The 21,681-nt window shown below is 43.1% G+C and overlaps 1 protein-coding gene across 1 annotated transcript in view; it reads right to left on the bottom strand.

Moving 5' to 3' along the window:
* Nucleotides 1-865: 865 nt before the first annotated feature.
* Nucleotides 866-21,681, bottom strand: part of LOC131187221 (protein-arginine deiminase type-3-like) — a 28,736-nt gene continuing 7,920 nt past the window's right edge. The window contains exons 7-19 of the mRNA XM_058161461.1: nt 20,242-20,420; nt 20,082-20,095; nt 19,339-19,503; nt 19,103-19,214; nt 14,844-14,951; nt 13,328-13,482; nt 11,988-11,990; nt 10,780-10,956; nt 7,831-8,180; nt 6,589-6,674; nt 4,563-4,883; nt 2,912-3,020; nt 866-2,737 (exon numbers count right to left, since the gene is read on the bottom strand). Coding sequence (XP_058017444.1) covers nt 2,478-2,737; nt 2,912-3,020; nt 4,563-4,883; nt 6,589-6,674; nt 7,831-8,180; nt 10,780-10,956; nt 11,988-11,990; nt 13,328-13,482; nt 14,844-14,951; nt 19,103-19,214; nt 19,339-19,503; nt 20,082-20,095; nt 20,242-20,420 — 2,039 coding nt within the window. The 3' untranslated portion in view covers nt 866-2,477. The remainder of the gene's footprint in view (nt 2,738-2,911; nt 3,021-4,562; nt 4,884-6,588; nt 6,675-7,830; nt 8,181-10,779; nt 10,957-11,987; nt 11,991-13,327; nt 13,483-14,843; nt 14,952-19,102; nt 19,215-19,338; nt 19,504-20,081; nt 20,096-20,241; nt 20,421-21,681) is intronic.

A 21,681-nucleotide genomic window follows, 5' to 3' on the forward strand; every position in this document is an offset into this window, starting at 1 on the left:
AGCCAGCCGACATTGTCTGGCTGACGGCACCCTGAGGAGGCCCTCTCTGTGAGAGCGCACAGGTCGATGGGAGGTTTCTGGCAGCAGTAGGCGGTCCCGTAAATAATGTTGTTTTTTACTTGTTCTTTTGTTGGAAGAGACAAGCCATAATCCCAGTCAAATTGTAAACCCCCAAAGGAGGAGATTGAAGGAAGCCTGCCATTATAAGATCCCACTTTTTGGAGAATGTGCTACTGCTTGCTTGGCAGCCCCTGGGCAATTTTACTGAGATACTTTTGAGTTGGGTTAAACTCTGGAGAACATCTGATATTGTAGTGCTCGCCACATTGGTCATCTCTCTTAAGACATGGAAAGTAAGAGAGTAAGATCATCAGAAGAAACTAGTCAAGGAGGTTAGACGGAGATGTTGGAGATGGTTGAAGTCAACAGAGAAGGGTCAGTGAAAAGGACCTGTTGTGCCTTGCTCGCCCCCCTCTCCGCAGCCGGGCCCCTCTCATCTCCTGCTATCTCAGCCAGAGACTGATAGTGCAGAAGAATGTCCTGGCATGCCTTCAGCCCCCAGCCCTGTCACCATGCCCGGACAAACCGAGCAAACAAACCTCCCCCCCGATAGCATGTGCACCTGAAGCCAGCCACAAGCTGGAATTGCCGGCAGCTGGGGACGAAACGATGCAGTGGATAGATCCACGCTTCCGGAGAATGGAGAGGTGACGTCAGCAAAAGGAAGGGAGGGGCAGGCCTGGATAAGTGCTGAGTCATGGAGCCACACCCCATGGCCTATATAAAGGATCTGCTTTCTGGCATTCTTTGAGTCGGGCAAAGTCTAATTTGGATTGCTGAAGTCACATCCTGGTCTCCTGCCTGCCCTGAGAACTCGGACAGAACTTTGGCAAAGCTGCAGAGGCTTTGCGGCCACGCTTGATACGGACTTCCCCGACCCGGCCGTCAGAGGAGGAGTGGGACACGACAGGACCCATCGCAGGTCTTGTACTTTAGGGAGCAGAAGTCCAAAATTCTTTGCAGGGTCTCCATATTTTCCATGTAGGTGTACTGACACTAATAGCACCTTCCTCTGATTTTTTTAAAAATTCTAGTTATGTACAGGTAGCCCTCAATTTACAACTACAATTGAGCCCAGATTTACTGTTGCTAAGCGAGACCTCTGTTAAGCGAGTTTTGGCCCATTTTACGACTTTTCTCGCCACCTTCGCTAAGTGAATCCCTGCAGTCGTTCAATTAGTCACACGGTTGTTAAGTGAATCCAGATTCCCCATCGGCTTTGCTTGTCATGAGGTCTCAAAAGGGGATCACATGACCCCGTGGGACACTGCGACTCTCATAAATATGAACCAGTTGCCAATCCTCTGAATTTAGATCACATGATCAAGGGAATGCTGCAAAGGTCATAATTCTGAAAAACAGTCACGTCGCTTTTTTCATGCTGCTGTAACACTGAACAGTCACTAAGCCAACTGTTGTAAATCGAGGACTACCTCGCCTCTCATTCTGCCTTTATGACCATATAACGGTTGCATTGATTTAAAAAATGGCACAGAATGCTTAAAAGTTCTTCACGATTTATTCAAACAATTGGTAGATCTGTGAGAAAAGCCTCTGCGATTTTTTTTTAATATTAAAATAATTCGGCAGTATGCATTCCATTTAAAAATTAACAGCCAAAGAAATACGGACTTCACAATCATTGCACCGTCATAATGCCTCTTTGCAAATCAAGTGGTTTGAAATGATAGAAATTAGCATGAAACTAAAATATGGATTAATTACTCATCATCGCTAGTTTGATCTGTACACTTGGAAGGGCTGGCGGTCCTTGCAACGCATCTGGGGCCAGCCACTAAGTACTTTTAGGTCAAAAATTATTTTTCTTCAACTCCTTCATCCCAGGTTCACAAGACCTTGGACCAATTTTTTTTTGGGGAAATGTTCTATATCTATGGAATGTCTACTTTTAAAGAGTGTTTTGGCGATTCGTTATTTGTGACAATCCGACTTGGCTTGTCTAGGCTGTAGTGACTAAACCTGAGCTGACAAGGTTTGGTGAGGTGAGAGAAATAGCATTCTTTGAAGGACCCATGAACCTACTAGGGTTATGAAATGTCTCGTTGGACCTCTATAACTTGGTTTAGAATTATCATACGTGGAAAAGGAGAAGGATTAGGACATCCTGCCTGAATTTAGCTGCTCTCTGTTCTTCAGGGTGATTGGGGAAACACAACTTGACAGCATTTCGGCAGGTCTCGTACATTTAAAGATGAGAAAAGCCACCTTAGATACTGGAGAAAATCTAAATCACAAGAGAAGTTCGCAAGCACCTTCATATAACGGCCAAAAAAAAGAGGAATCGCCCAGGAATTCTTGGAAAAGTTACTGAATTTCCCGAGGAAGTGCAGGAGAAGACGCACAAGGTCTGTCTCATCATCTTCATTGGGTGGAAAACAGAAGGTTTGATGAGGCCCTCAAGGCCTCATGTTCCACCACTTGAAGGAAAAGGGCTTCCGGCGGACATTCGTGCCACAGTGAACATCGCCATGCCAGAAGTAGTAAGTTCCGTAGTCATCAATGAAATTGCAGGACAACCCTAAGGGCTCCAGGAGACGTCGGACCTCTTTCTCCAAGCAGCATTGGCCGTCGATGATGGGCCCAAACGGCTTTGGGATGCCAAGGTGTTTCCCCAGAACAATCATGTTCACCTGCAGGAGGGAGAAAACCAAGTAGTCTAATAGATTAGATTGCAATCAACTTCCATGCTTTTGTACCCTAGTGAAATTCTATGGCAGAGACCGGTAAGTTTTAACGGTCCACTTCTCCATCTACTTTTAAAGTCAAGGGGGTTAAGTTCTTAACGAGGGACAACTAATGAAGTCTTGATTTCCCATCTGTATCCCAGCACCTTCAGTCGGATTGTGTGGCTTCATGTTAGAGCTGTTCAGAAGGATGCTGTAGAAGTGAACAGAATACACAGCTCTGAATTCACCAAATATTTTTAGCCAAAGAAACATCTTAGGGCAGGGGTCCCCAACCCCTGGGCCAAAGCTGAGTCCCAGGATTGGGCAACGCAAGTGGCTGGCTGGAGCACACGTGCAGGTATGCGCACAACTCGCACGAGTGATGGGCCAGGGACCACTTGCATGCGTGCCACATTGCCACTTATGCAAGTTGAGCTGCATATATGTGTGTGCGCCAGCCCACCCCTTGCTCAAAGGTTGTGTGCGTGCTGGCTCGCCACTCAATGCAGCCAAGTTCTCCTCCCCCACAGCTGGACCAGCAAGCCACAAAGGATTGGAACCACTGTCTTGAAAGTTTCTTGTGATGTGTGAATCCAACCAACGCATCAAAAGTGTGTGTTGCGTTTCCTGTCATCCCACACCACCCTTGCCAGGGTTGGCAACCAGAAGGTCAAATCTGGCTCCCGGTGATATGCCCTCTGCTTCTCCAAAGGACAACCGAAGTTGGATTAAGCTGAACCTTTGACTGGCAGCGCCTGCTGGGTCACTTCTTGGCTGGTGTCAGCCTCCGCTTTAATTTAGTGTATTTCTCCTACTAGATTATCTGACTATTTTATTACCTTGTTAAAAGTTTGCTCTACTGATTGTCTTACATGCTTTATGGAGAAGGGGGGGAGGTTTTCACTGTTCCCAGCGTCGGCTGACATTGTATGTGGGGGAGAGGGGAAAAGCCATTTTCAAAACTAGAGGTTTGAATTGTGTTGGCGCGTGAATGTAACGGCAGCTGCTGATTCCACATTCCATTCAGAAGATTGACAGAGGGAGAATATCGGAAGTGAAACTACACTTGGCTGAGGAGAAAGAAGACATTGGACTATTACTGTATGACCTCTAGTAGGGGGAGGGTTCAGGAGAGAATATGACTCTGGGGTTTTGATTTACTTCCAGTTCCAGCTTTGATTCCACCGCATCCAGACTTGTATGATATAAATTACCAAATTCTTCAACATGAAGTTGGGTTTTTATTTTCTCAAACACTGATCTGGGGCAGGCTGACAGCTGGTTCTTCTCAAACCACATTTGGGGCTGGTGTTCTGTCCCCCCCCCCCAACCACAACCAAGAAGACACGCGAGCTGACTATATCTGCCAGCAATTTATTCCTACGACAGAGATCAGTTCTGGCAATGAACCTGCAATTGCCTGCCAAGTTCTCTTATCTCCTGAGAAGCCAGCGTAACTGCAGAGTTCAGAAATAAACAGAAATCCAGAAGCCAAATTCTTAGACTCGAAATATTGCAGCCAAAGTTTCCAAGAGTCAGTTTTTGTCCGCCACAAGAAGCTATAGAGCAGCTCCTCCTGCTTTTATACCCTGTGGGGTGTGCCTCCGTGACTCAGCACTCTCTAGGCCTGCCCCACCCCTTCTTTTGTTGTTCCCGCCTCTCCTTTCTGCGATGCCTGGGATTTAACCAGGACTGATTGTCAGCAGCTGGGTCTTGAGGCGTTGCCTGGGCGGGGGAAGGTGTGGGAGAAAGAGCCCTCATCATCTCCTCCACCTAGCCTGCCTCTGGAACCTGGAGCGGAGCCAGAGAGGAAGGTCCTGCAGAGGGAAGCCCTGTCGGCTCTTCCCCCTCACTCCCTGAGTCACTCTGCCAGGAGGCCAGGCTCGGGAGCCGAAGACACAACAGCTGGAGTCTTACCATGTCTGGGAAATAAGCCCCAGCGGGAACCTTGAGCACTTCAGAAACGGGAACCTTAGGAAATGAGGAAGAAGACTGAAAAAGCTGAGGTATCTCAATAATGTCTTCCTCTGCCAGGCCCAGCTCCTCTTTAAGGGTTTTTCTGTTCCAATCAATACACTTCTGAAAAGGGAAGAAAGTGGAGCTTGAGTGAAAAGAGAGGAGTTGGGAGAGGCCACACTTAATATTTCAGTGCCCACAAAGAGAGTTCAATGAAGCCGTAACTTCAGGGCAGGCAGTCCTCAACTTAGGACCACGATAGAGCCCAGTGAGAAATTTGTGAAGTGAACTTCGCTCCATTTTAAGATTTTCTTGCTGGGTTTGTTAAGTGATCACTGCGGTTGTTAAAATAAGTAACACGGTGGTTGAACGAATCTGGCTTCCCCATTGACTTTGCTTATCAGGAGATCGCAAAAGGGGATCGTGTGACCCCCCTGGGGCACTGCAACAGTCAGGAGTCAGTTGTCAAGCATTGGAACATAAATCCCTTGACCGTGGGGATGCCACAACGGTCCTAGGTGTGAAAAATGATCCCTAAGTCACTTAGAGTAGAGTAGAATAGAATAGAATAGAATAGAATAGAATAGAATAGAATAGAATAGAATAGGGAGTGAAATGGAATGGAATGGAAAGGAATAGAATAGAATAGAATAGAATAGAATAGAATAGAATAGAATAGAATAGAATAGAGAGTGGAATGGAACAGAATAAGAATAGAATAGAAGAGGAGAGGAATGGAACAGAACAGAATAGAATAGAATAGAATAGAATAGAATAGAATAGAATAGAATAGAATAGAGAGTGGAATGGAATAGAATAGAATAGAATATGCGGAATGGGATAGGATAGGGTAGGATAGAATAGAATAGAATAGAGAGTGGAGTGGAATGGAATGGAATAGAATAGAATAGAATATGCGGAATGGGATAGGATAGGGTAGGATAGAATAGAATAGAATAGAGAGTGGAATGGAATGGAATAGAATAAGAATAGGAGAGGAGAGGAATGGAACAGAACAGAGTAGAATAGAATAGAATAGAATAGAATAGAATAGAATAGAATAGAGAGTGGAATGGAATAGAATACAATAGAATATGCGGAATGGGATAGGGTAGGGTAGGATAGAATAGAATAGAATAGAATAGAATAGAGAGTGGAATGGAACAACAAAATAGAGTAGAATAGAATAGAATAGAATAGAATAGAATAGAATAGAATAGAATAGAATTTTTTATTGGCCAAGTGTGATTGGACACACAAGGAATTTGTTTTGGTGCATATGCTCTCAGTGTACAGAAAAGGAAAGGAAAGGGAAAAAAAACCTTCATCAAAGGTACAACATTTACAATACAAATGATGGTCATAGGTTGCAATTTAACCCTTAGTGAACCTAAGTGAATCTTAGTGCTCCATCCAGCTGGTTTTTGCGGGCGCCGGAATACCAGAAAACAGTCCGAAAAATGGCCTAAAAACATTTTTGGGCTGTTTTCTGGGCTGTTTGGGGGACCTTTTTGGGCCGATTTTGGGGAAATTTTCAGGCCATTTTTGGCTTGAAAAACAGCCTGAAAATGGCGCAAAAAAACAGCCTGAAAATGACCTGAAAAACAGACAAAACTGGCCAAAAAACCCAGCATGTGTGCACTCGCCGCGCATGTCCACATGTTCCGTTTTGAGCAGTCGATGCCAAAAAGGTTCCCCATTGTTGCCCTAGAAGTTTTAGAATTTAATTGGAAAGGTGGGTCCGTCTTCATATATTGTATAATCCTTGCTCTAATGTTTTACTGACTAGTTAAGGCCATCAGCATCTGAACTGAAAGACAGTGAATAATCCCTCAGTCCTCATTGTTGGATCACTCGGTCTCCAGATTTAATAGCAGGCTCTTACTTGGCACTTATCATTGTACTGCCGTAACAATCTGTCAGCAATAATTTCTGATATGGAACGATCTTTCTGATCCTGGAGTTCCGGTCCTGTTCAGAAAAAAGGAAAACAGTTTTGGTTTTTGGCATGCATGTGCCTTTTAATTATGCCACCAGACTTGAAATCCTGGGTTTAGAAAATTTAGAACGCCGCCGCCTTCGGCATGACCTGAGTATAACTCATAGAATCATCTGCTACAACGTCCTTCCTGTTGAAGACTACTTCAGCTTCAACCGCAGCAATACTCGAGCACACAATAGATTTAAACTTAATGTGAACCACTCCAATCTTGATTGCAGAAAATATGACTTCAGTAACAGAGTTGTTAATGCCTGGAATGCACTACCAGACTGTGGTCTCTTCCCAAAATCCCCAAAGTGTCGTGTCCCCCTCCCCCTCTGACAACCAGGTCTAGGAAGTCCGTATCAAGCGTGGCCACGAAGCCTCTGCAGCTTTGCCAAATTCCTTTCAGATTTCTCAGGGCAGGCAGGAATCCAAGTTGTGACTTCAGCAAACTAAAGGAGACTTTGCTTGACTCAAAGTTGCTTGACTCAAGCTGATCCTTTATATAGGCTGTGGGGTGTGGCTCCATGACTCAGCACTTATCCAGGCCTGCCCCTCCCTTCCTTCTGCTGACGTCGCCTCTCAGATCTCCGGAAGCGGGGATCCGTCCACTGTGAGTTCCCTTCCTCTGGATCTGCTGCCAGTAATTCTAGCACGTGACTGGCTCCCTGCTCACACGCTGTAGGAGTGAGGTTTGTTTGTTCATTCCTGACATTCTGTCCGGGCATGGTGCCAGTGCTGGGGGCTGGAGCCATGCCAGGCCGTTCCTCTTCATTATCAGACTCTGAATCTGATAGCAGGCCCGGGAGGAGGAGGGAGGGGCCCAGCTGAGGAGAGGAGGGAGGACGAGGCACAACACAAAGCTTTAACCAAAAACTATCTACTATTGACCTCACCCCATTCCTAAGAGGTCTGTAAGGGGCGTGCATAAGAGCACCAGCGTGCCTACCGCTCCTGTCCAAATGTTCCCTTTGATTATATCAAATTCATATAGTTATTTCATGCTTATGCTTACATATACTGTTGTGTTTGACAAATAACAAATAAATAAATAACAAATAAATAAATAATCCCCAGTTAGAAGTCCAGTGCTTGGTGAGAAGGACTATTGTTAACTATTCTATAATAGAGAAAGCTGTTTACTGTAACAGTTTAGAGTCCTTGCTTGTTCCCAGTGGGTAGAAAGACGATGTTGGAAGGGAGAAACACAATCCGTTTTAACGCAACCCAGCCCAAAAGTTGACCTCATCCTTTTCAGAAAATGAAACATCCTTTGGAAAAATTGGGCTTCCCAGTTATCTTTTCTTTCAGTTCTGATCTCCTGCAGAGGACACGATGAATCACCTTCCGGCATTCTGGCTTTCCCGTGGCCTTCTTTTTCCTTCTCTTCCAGCAGTTTGAAGCAGGCTCTCGGGCTGGCCAGCAGCAGGCGGAAACCCTGGAACAAAGGAGTAAGAAATAAGGCAGAGAAGAAGAGAGAAAAGACTAGCAGCCTAAAAATAAAAATTTAGCAGCTTAGGAGAAGTTTCTTGCAGGGCAGCAGCCCTGGACACTTTGACTGCCATATTCTATTCTATTCTATCCCACATGTGCAGAGAAGGGTGGTAACAAACCTTGACTTTGTTTCCGATTGGTCTAAAACTTGGCAACTTCAAATATCAACCAGCAAATGTTCAGTCTTACATATTGGTAAAAAGAACCCTAATATCAAGTACAAGCTTGATGGACATTACCTTACTAACGACCCCCTCCCTGTCAAAGACCTTGGAGTTCTCATATCAAATGACTTTAATGCCAAAGCCCACTGCAACTACATAGCAAAAAAAGCTCTAAGAGTTGTAAACTTAATTTTACGTAGCTTCTTTTCCAAAAACTCTACACTACTAACCAGAGCATACAAAACATTTGCCAGACCTATTCTTGAATACAGCTCGACTGTTTGGAACCCATACCACATCTCTGACATTAATACTATTGAACGCATCCAGAAATATTTTACTAGAAGAGTTCTTCGCTCCTCCGAAAACAACAAAATACCTTATACCACCAGGCTTGAAATCCTGGGTTTAGAAAACTTAGAACTCCGCCGACTCCGACATGATCTGTGTTTAACGCACAGAATCATCTATTGTAATGTCCTTCCTGTAAAAGACTACTTCAGCTTCAATCGCAACAATACAAGAGCAAACAATAGATTCAAACTTAATGTCAACCGCTTCAAACTTGATTGCAGAAAATATGACTTTTGTAACAGAGTTGTTAACGCTTGGAACTCACTACCTGACTCCATAGTCTCTACTCAAAACCCCAAAATCTTCAACCAAAAACTGTCTACTGTTGACCTCACCCCATTCCTAAGAGGACTATAAGGGGTGTGCATAAGAGCACAAAAGTGCCTACCGTTCCTGTCCTATTGTTCTCTTCATTATAGTATTATATGCATACTTATACTTTTACTTATATATACTTTTTTCTCTCATGATGGGTTATTGTTTATGTTGATGATTGTATATACTGTTGTGACAAAATAAAATAAAAAAGTTATTTCAGCTTTTTCTCACGTCAAGGATTTTAGGGAAGAGGTATTCTGTGGTAGAGCCCTGCTGTTTGATCAGTTCCAGTTCTTGGTCTCTGCAAACCCTAGAGGTTAACAGCTGGATCAAAGGTCTACCTTGCAAACTCAACTTTCCATTCTTCTGAGGTCAGCAAAAATGGGGGACTCTGGTTTTTGGGGGAAAGATGCTGACTGTAAACTGCTTAGAGAGGGCTGCAAAGCACTGTGAAGTGGTACCCTATTTCCCCCAAAATAAGACATCCCTTGATAATAAGCCCAGTTTTCGTGGTTCAAAAAAAATATAAGACAGGGTCTTATTTTCAGGGAAACGCGGTATTTTGAAAAAGCACCTTTGGGACAACCATGACCTGGATGAATAAGGACCTCCATATTTATTTATTTATTTATTATATTTGTATACCGCCCTTCTCCCAAAGGACTCAGGCCGGTTGACAGCCAATAAAACCAGAATACATATAATACAGATTAAAAACAGTATAAAAAAACTAATTCGATAAATGGCCTAAAATTTTTTAAATACAAGTAAAACCCCAGTTAAAAACCCCAATTTAAAAACCCCGATTTAAAACTATGTTCAAGCTAGTCCTGCACGTCGAAATAACAGCATTTTCAGCTCGTGGCGGAAGGTCCGGAGGTCGGGGAGTTGACGGAGCCCCGGAGGCAGCTTGTTCCAGAGGGCAGGAGCCCCCACAGAGAAGGCCCTCCCCCTGGAGGTCGCCAGCCAACATTGTTTGGCTGATGGTATCCGGAGGAGGCCCTCTCTGTGAGAGCGCACTGGTCGGTGGGAGGCTACCAGTGGCAGTAGGCGGTCCCGTAAGTATCCCGGTCCTAAGCCATGGAGCGCTTTAAAGGTGATAACAAGCACCTTGAATTGGACCCGGAAGACCACTGGGAGCCAGTGCAGACTGGGCAGGAGAGGTGTCACTTGGGAGCCACGAGGTGCTCCCTCTATCACCCACGCAGCCGCATTCTGGACCAGTTGATATATATATATATCAGTGATATATCAGTGTGGGTTGATTTATAGACCTTATAGGCCTCCAGGCTCTTTAAGAATGGCAAGCTGACATTTGGTTAGGCCAATTTCTTTGAGGGGATAAGAAGGACGGGGGGCAGTGGCCTCCAAGCTTTTGGGCACCAGGGCCCGGTTCCATGGAGAGAAGGATTTCTGTGGACCAGAGGGGGCGTGGTTTGTGTGCTGCCTCCATCCCACGGATGGGACTTCCCTTGTTTGCGCGGCCCGGTTTCTGACATGCCGTGGCCCGGTGCTAGTTCAAGAACTAAGGGTTGGGGACCCAGGAATAGGGTCTCCCATAAAGAAAATGTCTCTTGGTGGTGAATTCTGTAAATACAACCATATTTCATCAAAGGGTCTTGCAGGACACTTTATAGAAGACTTAGAAGCTGCATCGCTGGGTGGAAATGCAGAATGTCAAACAATTCTGCTTGCAGCTGTTGACCAGCCTTCAAAGTTGCCTTGACATGTTCACTAATTATGCAAATCGGTCACTTAATGCTCTTTCAAGTTTGAAAGAAGAGTACGGATCCATACCTTCTGGTCTGGGGCAGGTACGAAGCTGAGGAATTCATCTACGTGTCCCACAACGAGCCAATCCGTGTAGAGTTCAATGGGAGATTGTACAACTTGGCCGTAGAGGAAGTCCTTGACCAGTTTGGACATTGGGGCATTGTTCCTAAAAAAAAAAAAAAAACCCGCAAAAGGTAGATCTAAATTCTCATGGTGTGTGCTAAACCATGATTTGTTAATGCACCAAAATTGATCGATTCACGCCACCCTAAGTCATAACAGTATACATTAAAAGATAAGCCACAGTGATAAATGAGACAGGGCAGCTTTTGATTAAGGTTGGCATCCAAACAAATGACACTTTCCCTTTTATTCAATCCCTCTTCGTCCAATCCATGGGCCTCTGTGGCTCAGACTGCTAATGCAGTCTGTTATTAACAGCAGCTGCCTGCAATTACTGCAGGTTCTAGTCCCACCAGGCCCAAGGTTGACTCAGCCTTCCATCCTTTATAAGGTAGGTAAAATGAGGACCCAGATTGTTGGGGGCAATAAGTTGACTTTGTATATAAATATACAAATAGAATGAAGACTATTGCTAACATAGTGTAAGCCGCCCTGAGTCTTCGGAGAAGTGCGAGATATAAATGCAAATTTAAAAAAAAAATTACCTTTGAAAAATACAATATTTTTTAAAATCTCCATAGCCTTGTTTAAAATCTTCCCTCAGCTTACTTTCTGGAAGCTTTTTCTCGAGTTGGTTCCTGAGTTTTGCTAGAATAATCTAGTCTTGCTAGAATAATCAAACTTTTCATGCACATCCCTACTGATGTTCGCAGTGAAGATTGAACGTCATTAACTTCTTCTTTTTTTTTTTGTAAATTTTTTTTTATTTTTTAACACACATACCAACATACAAAAAAAAATTTCTGAACAAAATATTGGCCAGGTTTCATATTTATACAACTTTTAGTTCTCTTCCAACACAATTTATATGCATTTTGTCTTTTCTCTCTCATTTTTGTTTTCTTTCTTTTATTTACGGGTTATTTACGGGACCACCTACTGCTACCGAATACCTCTCACCGACCCGTGCGCTCTCACCGAGAGGGGCTCCTCAGGGTGCCGTCAGCTAGGCAGTGTCGTCTGGCGACACCCAGGGGAAGGGCCTTCTCTGTGGGGGCTCCCACCCTCTGGAACGAACTCCCTCCAGGACTTCGTCAACTTCCGGACCTCCGAACCTTCCGTCGCGAGCTTAAAACACACTTATTCATCTGCGCGGGACTGGATTAGATTTTAAATTTTTGGTTTTAAATTTTTGGTTTTAAATGGGTTTTATTATTTATATGGTTTTAACAATTCGGCTACGGAATAAGTTTTTTACTTGTTATTTTAGTTTGTATTTATATGTATTTTTAAGTGCCTGTGAACCGCCCTGAGTCCCTGGGGAGATAGGGCGGTATATAAATGTGAAAAATAATAATAATAATAATAATAATAATAATTTATATTGTATATCTAATCTTATCCTTCGCCCTGAATTCTAATCGTTTAGCAACTTCCCTCTTTCCTCCCCCCCTTACTCCCTCTAAATTAAACCCTTTATTTCCCCATTGATATTTATAAAATTTTATATATACTACTTATCAAACATTAGAGTCATTCATATATTTGCAGTTCAAAACAGTTCAAAACAGTTCAGGCTAAGTTAATATTTAGTTTTAATTGGGTTTTAAATGCTTATTTATTATATTGTTTTAATATGCCTGTGAACCGCCCTGAGTCCTACGGGAGATGGTGCGGTATATAAGTTTGATAATAAATAAAAATAAATATAATATTGACCATAAACAAAAAAGAAAAGAAAAAGAACTCAGTTAATCTTCATAATATCACTTCTGATGCTTTGAATGAATTCCATAATCACAATTAAAGACTTTTCATATTTTCAAATTCCTCTATTAACATTTAAACCATTGAATATATTATCAAGTATTTTTTATGCTTCCAAATTCTATTATTAATATCTAAGCCATTTAATATATTGTCAGCTATTTTTTTTAATTTTCTTCCTTTCTCTTTTTCTCCTTTTTTCCTTCTCTCTCTTAAAATCCTTTACTCTCTTTGCTTGTCCTGTATTTCCATCCACTCTCCTCTTCCCCCTTTCCCTCGTTCTTATATTCTCACGCATCCACAATTCTGTGTGGATGTTAGGGCAAACTTCCCCAGAAGCTCCATATGGGAAGAGAAACCCCTAGAGCAAGGGTGTCAAACTCAAGGCCCGGGTGGTCGGATCCAGCCCACGGGGTGTTTAGATCTGGTCCGCGGAGCCACCCTAAAAACAGCAAAAGATGCCCCTGACACAAGTGATGTCAAGCTGGCCGTGTCCCCCTGGCCATGCCCACCCACCTCCCCAAGGTCAAACAACCTGGATGCGGCCCTCAATGAAATGGAGTTTGACCACCTCTGCCTTAAAGACACTTCTGAGTTTAAACCACAGGTACGTGGGAATGTTCTTCTGGTGTCTTGTCATCACTTACCTAGGAAGAGCAGCACCTATTAGGATACGCCCAAGGGGATATTCCTTGCCTTTGACGTTCACCGGAGGGCTGACTTCAAGATTTCCAAATGCATCCAGGCTAGACTGAGACGGCTCGGCAGACTGTTCCCGCTTTACATACCCAAAATCTGGACCCTTGGAGGGAAAACGAACAGTTGCGTCAAATCAGACACACCTTATTCAATCCTCTTTTTATCCATGCTGTATTTTGTGAGATGGATAAAACTTCCTCCACTCCTTCTGAGCTATCGATCTCATCTTTGATGAAGAGAACATCTTTTATGTACACTGAGAGCATATGCACCAAGACAAATTCCTTGTGTGTCCAATCACACTTGGCCAATAAAAAATTCTATTCTATTCTATTCTATCAGTAAGATCACAACAAAATACCTTATGCCACCAGACTTGAAATCCTGGGTTTAGAAAATTTAGAACTCCACCGCCTTCGACATGACCTGAGCTTAACTCATAGAATCATCTGCTACAACGTCCTTTCTGTTGAAGACTACTTCAGCTTCAATCGCAACGATACACGAGCACACAACAATACACGAGCACACAATAGAGCACACAATACACGAGCACACAATAGGTAGAACCGCCAATCTTGATTGCAGAAAATATGACTTCATAAACAGAGTTGTTAATGCCTGGAATGCACTACCTGACTCTGTGGTCTCTTCTCAAAATCCCCAAAGCTTTAACCAAAAACTATCTTATTTATTTATTTATTTATTTATTTATTTATTTATTTATTTATTTATTATTCATACTTTTATACCGCCCTATCTCCCTAGGGACTCAGGGCGGTGTACAGCCATATAAAAAACATATATATATATACAAAGTAAAAACATTAATTTAAAAAATTTATTACATAGGCCGAATATTTAAAATAGAGATATAAATAATAAAACCCGATTTAAAACCAAATTTAAACATTTAAAATTTAAAAAATCTAGTCCAGTCCTGCGCAGATAAATAGATGTGTCTTAAGCTCGCGGTGGAAGGTTCGAAGGTCAGGAAGTTGATGAAGTCCTGGGGGAAGCTCGTTCCAGAGGGTGGGAGCCCCCACAGAAAAGGCCCTTCCCCTGGGCGTCTACTATCCCCTGGGCGTCTACCCCCTGGGCATCTACTTCCCCTGGGCGTCTACTATCTACTATTGACCTCCTCACCCCATTCCTAAGAGGTCTGTAAGGGGCGTGCATAAGAGCACCAGCGTGCCTCCCTTTCCTGTCCTAATGTTCCCTTTGATTGTATCCAATTCGTATGGTTATTTCATGCTTATACTTATATATATACTTATATATCATATAGTTATTTCATGCTTATGCTTATATACAATGTTATGACAAATAAAATAAATAAATAAATAAAATCATGAAATTCGATGAATAAGTGTTGAGGATAAAATGCAGAACTGTGATTTTTTTTCCCCCAACAGCCAAGATCAAAGCGCAGGAGTGGGGTGGGGGGAGTTGGAACCCACTTACCAAAACCTCCTTAAAGGGAAAGTAATTCAGCCCTTTGTTCCTTGGGGAGTCAAAGACAACCGGAAATGTTTTGTGGGGAGCCTGGATGTAGCCAAACTCCATCTCATCCTAAATGGACAGAAGAGTTGGAACAAAATTAAAAAGGTGTCGCCTCTTTACGGTGTGGAACCGCTTATAGAAACTGAGGTTTGGATTTCAGTCTGATGAGACACAAGGCAAAGTAATCCAGATTTGTCTACAAGTTACTTTTAAAAAAATAAAAAATAGTCGAGACATAGTTTTGACAGATCCTGGGTGCTCTCTAAGCTTGCTTGTTTTCCTGCAGACGTTTCAATACCAAACTAAGTAGCATCATCAGTGGTAATAGGGAGTCCTGTTTGCTGTCCATTTATATTCATTTATAAAGGTTTTGGTGACCACCTTTAAAGCGCTCCATGGCATTGGGCCGGGTTATTTACGGGACCGCCTACTGCTACCGAATACCTCTCACCGACCCGTGCGCTCTCACAGAGAGGGACTCCTCAGGGTGCCGTCAGCGAGACAGTGCCGTCTGGCGACGCCCAGGGGAAGGGCCTTCTCTGTGGGGGCTCCCGCCCTCTGGAACGAACTCCCCCCAGGACTTCGTCAACTTCCGGACCTTCGGACCTTCCGCCGCGGGCTTAAAACATACTTATTTAATTGTGCAGGACTGAGCTAGATTTTAAATTTATGGGTTTTAATTGGGTTTTGTTTTTATATTTTAATTAACGGGCTTATAGAATAAGTTTTTTAATTGTTTTTATATTGTATTTATGTGTTTTTTAAGTGCCTGTGAACCGCCCTGAGTCCTTCGGGAGATAGGGCGGTATATAAATATGATAAATAAATAAATAAATAAATAAATAAAATAAATTCTGGTGACCTGCCAGACTGTGTAGGTGGGGGCAGTCTTAAATTCTTTGGTTGGACTGTTCACTCGTGGCTCTTTGGCAGTTTTTTTTTTTAAAGAAGTTTTTATTTTATTTTTAACAAACAAACATACATAAAATCTTCATCAATCCAAATACATCGCGTCGATGGGTCGATCCCCAATCCTGTGTGCCCATATACATTCCAATTAATTTATCTAAACTTACATTTTATCAGTACGATATGTATCTCCACTATAATCAAATAATTTCTAGTTAATTATAACGTTTCAATTTCTCCCTTAAAATCAACTTTCCAAATTAATATTACGCATCTTCAAGCCCGTTCCCTAAAAACAATTATATAGTTTAAACATTTCCCTGTATTCTAACCTTTCTTAATTCCTTTTAACATAATTCCCCTTCTAACCATTGATAAAAGAGATCCCATATCTTACAGAATTGTTTATCCTCTTGTTCTCTACTTTCTAAAGTCAATTTGCTCATTTCTGCGCACTCCATCGTCTTCCTAATAATTTCATCCTGCGATGGTAATTTTTCATTTTTCCAATTTTTAGCAAATACGAACCTTGCTGCTGTCAAAACATTTAGAATCAAGTATCTCAATTCCTTACTATATGTTTCGGCTATGATTGCCAATAAAAAAACTTCTGGTTTAAGATCAATATATTTCTTTATCATCTTTTCCAACCATGTGTGGATTTTAGACCAATATCTTTTAGCCTCTACACATGTCCACCATATATGGTAATATGAACCAGAAATCTAATGACACTTCCAACATTTTCCAGATTTGTTCTTAAACATTTAGGTTGTCCTTTGAAGATCATTTGGCGACCGTCTCCAGGAGAGCTTTTTATCAGGTTCGCCTGATCCGCCAGTTGCGTCCCTTCCTGGACCGGGATGCCCTATGCACGGTCACTCATGCTCTCGTTACCTCTCGCCTGGACTACTGCAACGCTCTCTACATGGGGCTCCCCTTGAAGAGCACCCGGAGACTTCAACTAGTCCAGAATGCGGCTGCGCGGGTTATGGAGGGAGCGGTTCGGAGCTCCCATGTAACACCTATCCTGCGCAGACTGCACTGGCTACCTGTTGTTTTCCGGGTGCGCTTCAAGGTATTGGTTACCACCTTTAAAGCGCTCCATGGCTTAGGACCGGGCTACCTACGGGACCGTCTACTGCCGGCCTCTATCTCCCAGCGTCTGGTGCGTTCCCACAGAGAGGGACTCCTCAGGGTGCCATCAGCCAAACAGTGTCGACTGGTGGCCCCCAGGGGGAGGGCCTTCTCTGTGGGGGCTCCTACCCTGTGGAACGAGCTTCCCCTTGGACTTCGACAACTACCTGACCTTAGGACCTTTCGCCGCAAACTTAAAACCTATTTATTTCATATGGCTGGACTGGCCTGATCTTAATTTTAAATTTTAATTGAATTGTTGAATGGGTTTTAAATTTTGTAATTTTATGGGGTTTAATGTCATTTTAAATTTTTTGGCAAAATTTGAATCAGTTTTTTAAGGGTTGTTTTAATTATTGAGTATGTTTGTTTGTATTTTATTTGCCTGTTCACCGCCCTGACGCCATCTATAAAGCATCTTATACAAATTCTCTTTGTATGCGGTAGCCATTGTCATTTTATAGTTTTGAGTCCAAAGTTTTTGCCATACCTCTAAATCAATCCCATGTCCAAAATTTTTCCCCCAGGCAATCATCATCTCTTTAACTTGTTCTTCTTCTAATTTAAATTCTAGTAGATATCGATATAATTTCCTAATTAAGTTGTCATCAATACCTGTCAATATTTTATCTAAATTAGTCATATTGTGGTAAAATCCCTCTGTTTTTGAATCTTTATCATGTCTGGAGCGTATTTGCTCTTTGGCAGTTTCTTGATTGGGGCATTGCTTACCAATCATCAAGTAAGCAATATCTCAATTAAGGAACTGCCAAAGAGCCATCAGTAAACAGCCTAACCAAAGAATCTCAAAGAGTGCCCCCACCCATACAAACAGCCAAGACACCAGAATATAAAATGACTGCAAACAGCACTCTTTACTGGCACTGATGATGTTACCTAGTTGGGTCATGAAACGTCTGTAAGAAAACAAGCAAGCTCAGAGAGCACCAAGGACCCCCTAGTCCTCCTCTCCTCTCTGCATACTCCCTTCTAGCACTGATGAAGCTAATTGATGTTCATCCGTCGTGTTCGAAGAGGACCGTGGCATCTAACAGGTTGTGGGCTGTCCACAGTGTGTCCACAGCTGGCTGGTGAGGCCTATACGGGCACGAAATGTTCTGCCACATGTCGGGCAGACGTGTGGGCACCTGTTGTGGCTCCGGCCCCCAGGCCAAGCCTCCTGGAGCTGGATGACTTGGAGAATGAGGAGGAGGAGCTGGCAAGGCCTCCTTCCCCCCCTGGATCTTCCTCCTCCCTGGCACCATCCCAGATTCCAGCTGCAGGCCAGGAGGAGGAGGAGGAGCTGACAAGGCCTCTTTCCCCCGACCCCTCCTCCTCCCTGGCAAAGCCCCAAGAACCAGCTGCTGAGGATCAATCTTGGCTAGATGCGAAACAGCAACGCTGAGAGAAGCATGCGCAGCAGAGGAAGGGGTGGGGCAGGCCCAGGGAGTGCTGAGTCATGGAGTCACATCCCACAGGGGATAAAAGCAGGGAGAGTGCTCCATGTCAGACAAAGTTGTGGACTATTGGCTCTTTGATTGCTTTGGACTGAAGGCTGGGATTACTTGTGAATACTTTAGATCATCCTGCAGACTCCTGGTTGCCCTGGTAATGATCTGTCGGCACTCTGCTAAATGATAAGGACTTGGCTGGCACGTGAAGGAACGTTGCCAGAACTTTTGTTGCCAGAAGGAACCCAGCCAAGTGTAAATAAATTGCTGGCAGACCGCCTCGGCTGGTGTATTGTTTTGAGAAGGAAGGGAGGGGACAGAACAGCACCATTGTTGCAGGATATACAGCTCTGGCTTTGCAGAGTGCTTGCTTCTCTTGTGCTATGGTTGCTCTTCTGTTTTCAAATGTCTGGCAGCCTTGGTAGATCAACCAAGCTCAGAGAGCACCAAGGAGCCCTCGTGTCAACCCTGAGCTACAAATATTCTTTATAGACATACAGCAACAGAGAGAAAATACTGGAAACCGTGAATATGGATAAGAATTTCAGTTGAACCTTTGGTGCATAACTCACCAATGGATGCACTACGAGATGCCATGTAGCATTGATTAAAATCACCTCCAATTGTTTCTGGAGATGTACAGGATAAGAACTACCCCAGTTTCTTCTCCAGTAGCATCAGGATCTTGTTTGTCCCAAATGGCCTCTCTCATCTGTGACCTACCTGGATCCATCTGTCGCCGCGATTTTGCTCTTTCGGGCAGATAATAAATTTGCATCCAGCTTTTGTAGCAAGCTTCCTTATATGTTCCACAAAATCCTTATTGTCACCAACACTGTACATTCAGAAGAATAGATGGAGATGTTAGAAGACAGAAACAGAGGAGAGAGAAGGGCTCGGGTGTTGACGGTGGTTGTATGGGAAACTTCACACATGTAAGCTGGTCCATGACTCCTTACCTGCAGACGTAAACAGCAACTGGCTGCAAGGTGTTTGGGGTCATAATCCATGGAGCAACCCGAAAGACCAAAGTATCCATGAAAATGGAAGTTTCTGGAACCCCCTGAAGCAGGAAATACAGGAGATGAGGACCAAGAAATATGATGAATTCCAGAACGATGCCTCTAAACATTTAAAAGTTACAAGATTTAAGAGTAAAGAGCTAGGCTTGAAGTAAAAAAACAAAAAGAGAGTTACACCTTCTCTTTAATTCAGGAAAGGAAGAGGGTAAGGAAGAAGCTCAAGATAATATGCTGATCAGTGATGGGTTTCAAAAATTTTTACTACCAGTTCTGTGGGTGTGGCTTGGTGGGTGTGGCATGACGTGGCTTGGTGGGCGTGGCAGGGGAAGGATACTGTAAAATCTCCATTCTCATCCCACTCCAGGGGAAGGATACTGTAAAATCTCCATTCTCTCCCCAATCCAAGGGAAGATTACTTCAAAATCCCCATTTCCTCCCGATCAGCTGGGACTCGGGAGGCAGAGAATAGATGGGGGTCAGGTCCAATCAGAATTTTTACTACCGGTTCTCCAAACTATTCAAAATTTCTGCTACGGGTTCTCCAGAACTGGTCAGAACCTGCTGAAACCCACCTCTGGTGCTGATCCTGTTTACTAAAGGAAATTTAAATTTAAGTTTTCAAGATTCTGATCATCATACTTTCTACAGTAATAAAATAGAATTCCTGTTTCCCGACTTGCCTTCCCTTGACTAGCTGATAAGTGAAGAAGTAGGGAAGAAGGTCCGAGAGAGAGGTCCCATGATGAAGATTGGAAAAGCATTCCAGATGCTTTCTCCGTTCCCCTGTCAAAGGTGTTTCCTTCTCCCTCTTCCCCAGGTTCTCTTTGATGTTCTCCATACCTCCCTGGTGGGCTCCAGGAGTGAAGCGTGGAAAGTGACAAGCCCTGAGAAGTCAATGTCTGGAAATTTCAGCCCTTCCACGTAAAAAACGCTCTCCCGTTGACCAGGGTTCCATTTCACACGGTAGGAGATCTTTCCGGATCCTAGAACGTGTTTGTAATATCTCTTCTCCTTCTTCTCTGTGAATCAAAACCCAATCTCATTTTATTCATTTCTTTGTTTCTTGAAAGCAAACGTACATACCTTCATCCAGATCTGGTAGTTTGTTGTGGCCGACCGGCGGCCAGCAGAGCTGGACAGTGTGGAGGTTGGGGAGGAACATGGGCCAATCCTGGGGGGTGAGAAAAACCCAGACAAGCGCTCTGTGTCGGAGGCAGAGAGGGAGCTAGACAGTGGTGAGGCAGAGGAACAGCTGGAGCCTGTTCCCAGTATGTGCATGCGCAGAGCTGCTAGAAGACAAGAACAACTAAGAAAGCAGGGTCGACTTGGGAGTAAAGCCACATCTTGGAAGTGATTGGCCCCTCCCATAGGAAACAAAAGAGGAGCAAACAGAGAGGGGGCTTTTACAGAAAACAATTCGTACAAAAGTTCTTTATAAGTAATCATTTCCTGTTTCTGTTCTATATTTATATTCTCTATTGCATGTCTGGGGCTCGCCCATATAGGAATCTTATAGTCTAGTTTATAAGAATATTTTTTCCAGACCTGCAAAAGAACACTTCTCAACACATGGTTCTTAAAAGCCCTATCCACTTTTTTTTCATAAAATAAATATGCATGCCATCCATATAACAAGTCATAACCTTCTATATTCAAAATTCTTTCCTCCGTTAAATTAAACCAGTCACTTATTACTGAAAGGGCTACTGCTTCATAATATAGTTTAAAATTAGGCATTTTTAGGCCACCTCTTTCCTGTGAGTCCTGAATTATTTTCATTTTAACCCTCACCTTTTTACCTTGCCATATAAATTTATTAATCCAATCTGCCAATCCTCCAAATTTTTATCTTTCTTAATTATTGGTATCATCTGGAACAGAAACAAAAATCTAGGTAACACATTCATTTTGATAGTTGCAATCCTCCCCAATAGCGATAGCTGCAATGTTTTCCAGATACTCATGTCATTCTGAACTTTTTGCCATAGCAAGTCATAATTATTCTTATAAAGTTTCTTGTTCGATGTTTAATTGCTTCCACTAAACCCCTAAGTATTTAACCTTTTTTACCACCTCAAATCCTGTTATTTCCTCTGGTTTTTGTTTCTGTTGTTTAGACATATTTTTGATTATCACTTTTGTTTTATTCTGATTTATTTTAAATCCTGATACCTTTCCATATTTATCAATTGTTTCCAACAAAGATCTACTTGAATTTATAGGATTTGTTAAAGTAACCACCAAGTCGTCTGCAAAAGCTCTAACTTTGTACTCATATTA

This window comes from Ahaetulla prasina, chromosome 18 (assembly GCF_028640845.1).
Source record: "Ahaetulla prasina isolate Xishuangbanna chromosome 18, ASM2864084v1, whole genome shotgun sequence".
NCBI classification, from domain to species: domain Eukaryota; kingdom Metazoa; phylum Chordata; class Lepidosauria; order Squamata; family Colubridae; genus Ahaetulla; species Ahaetulla prasina.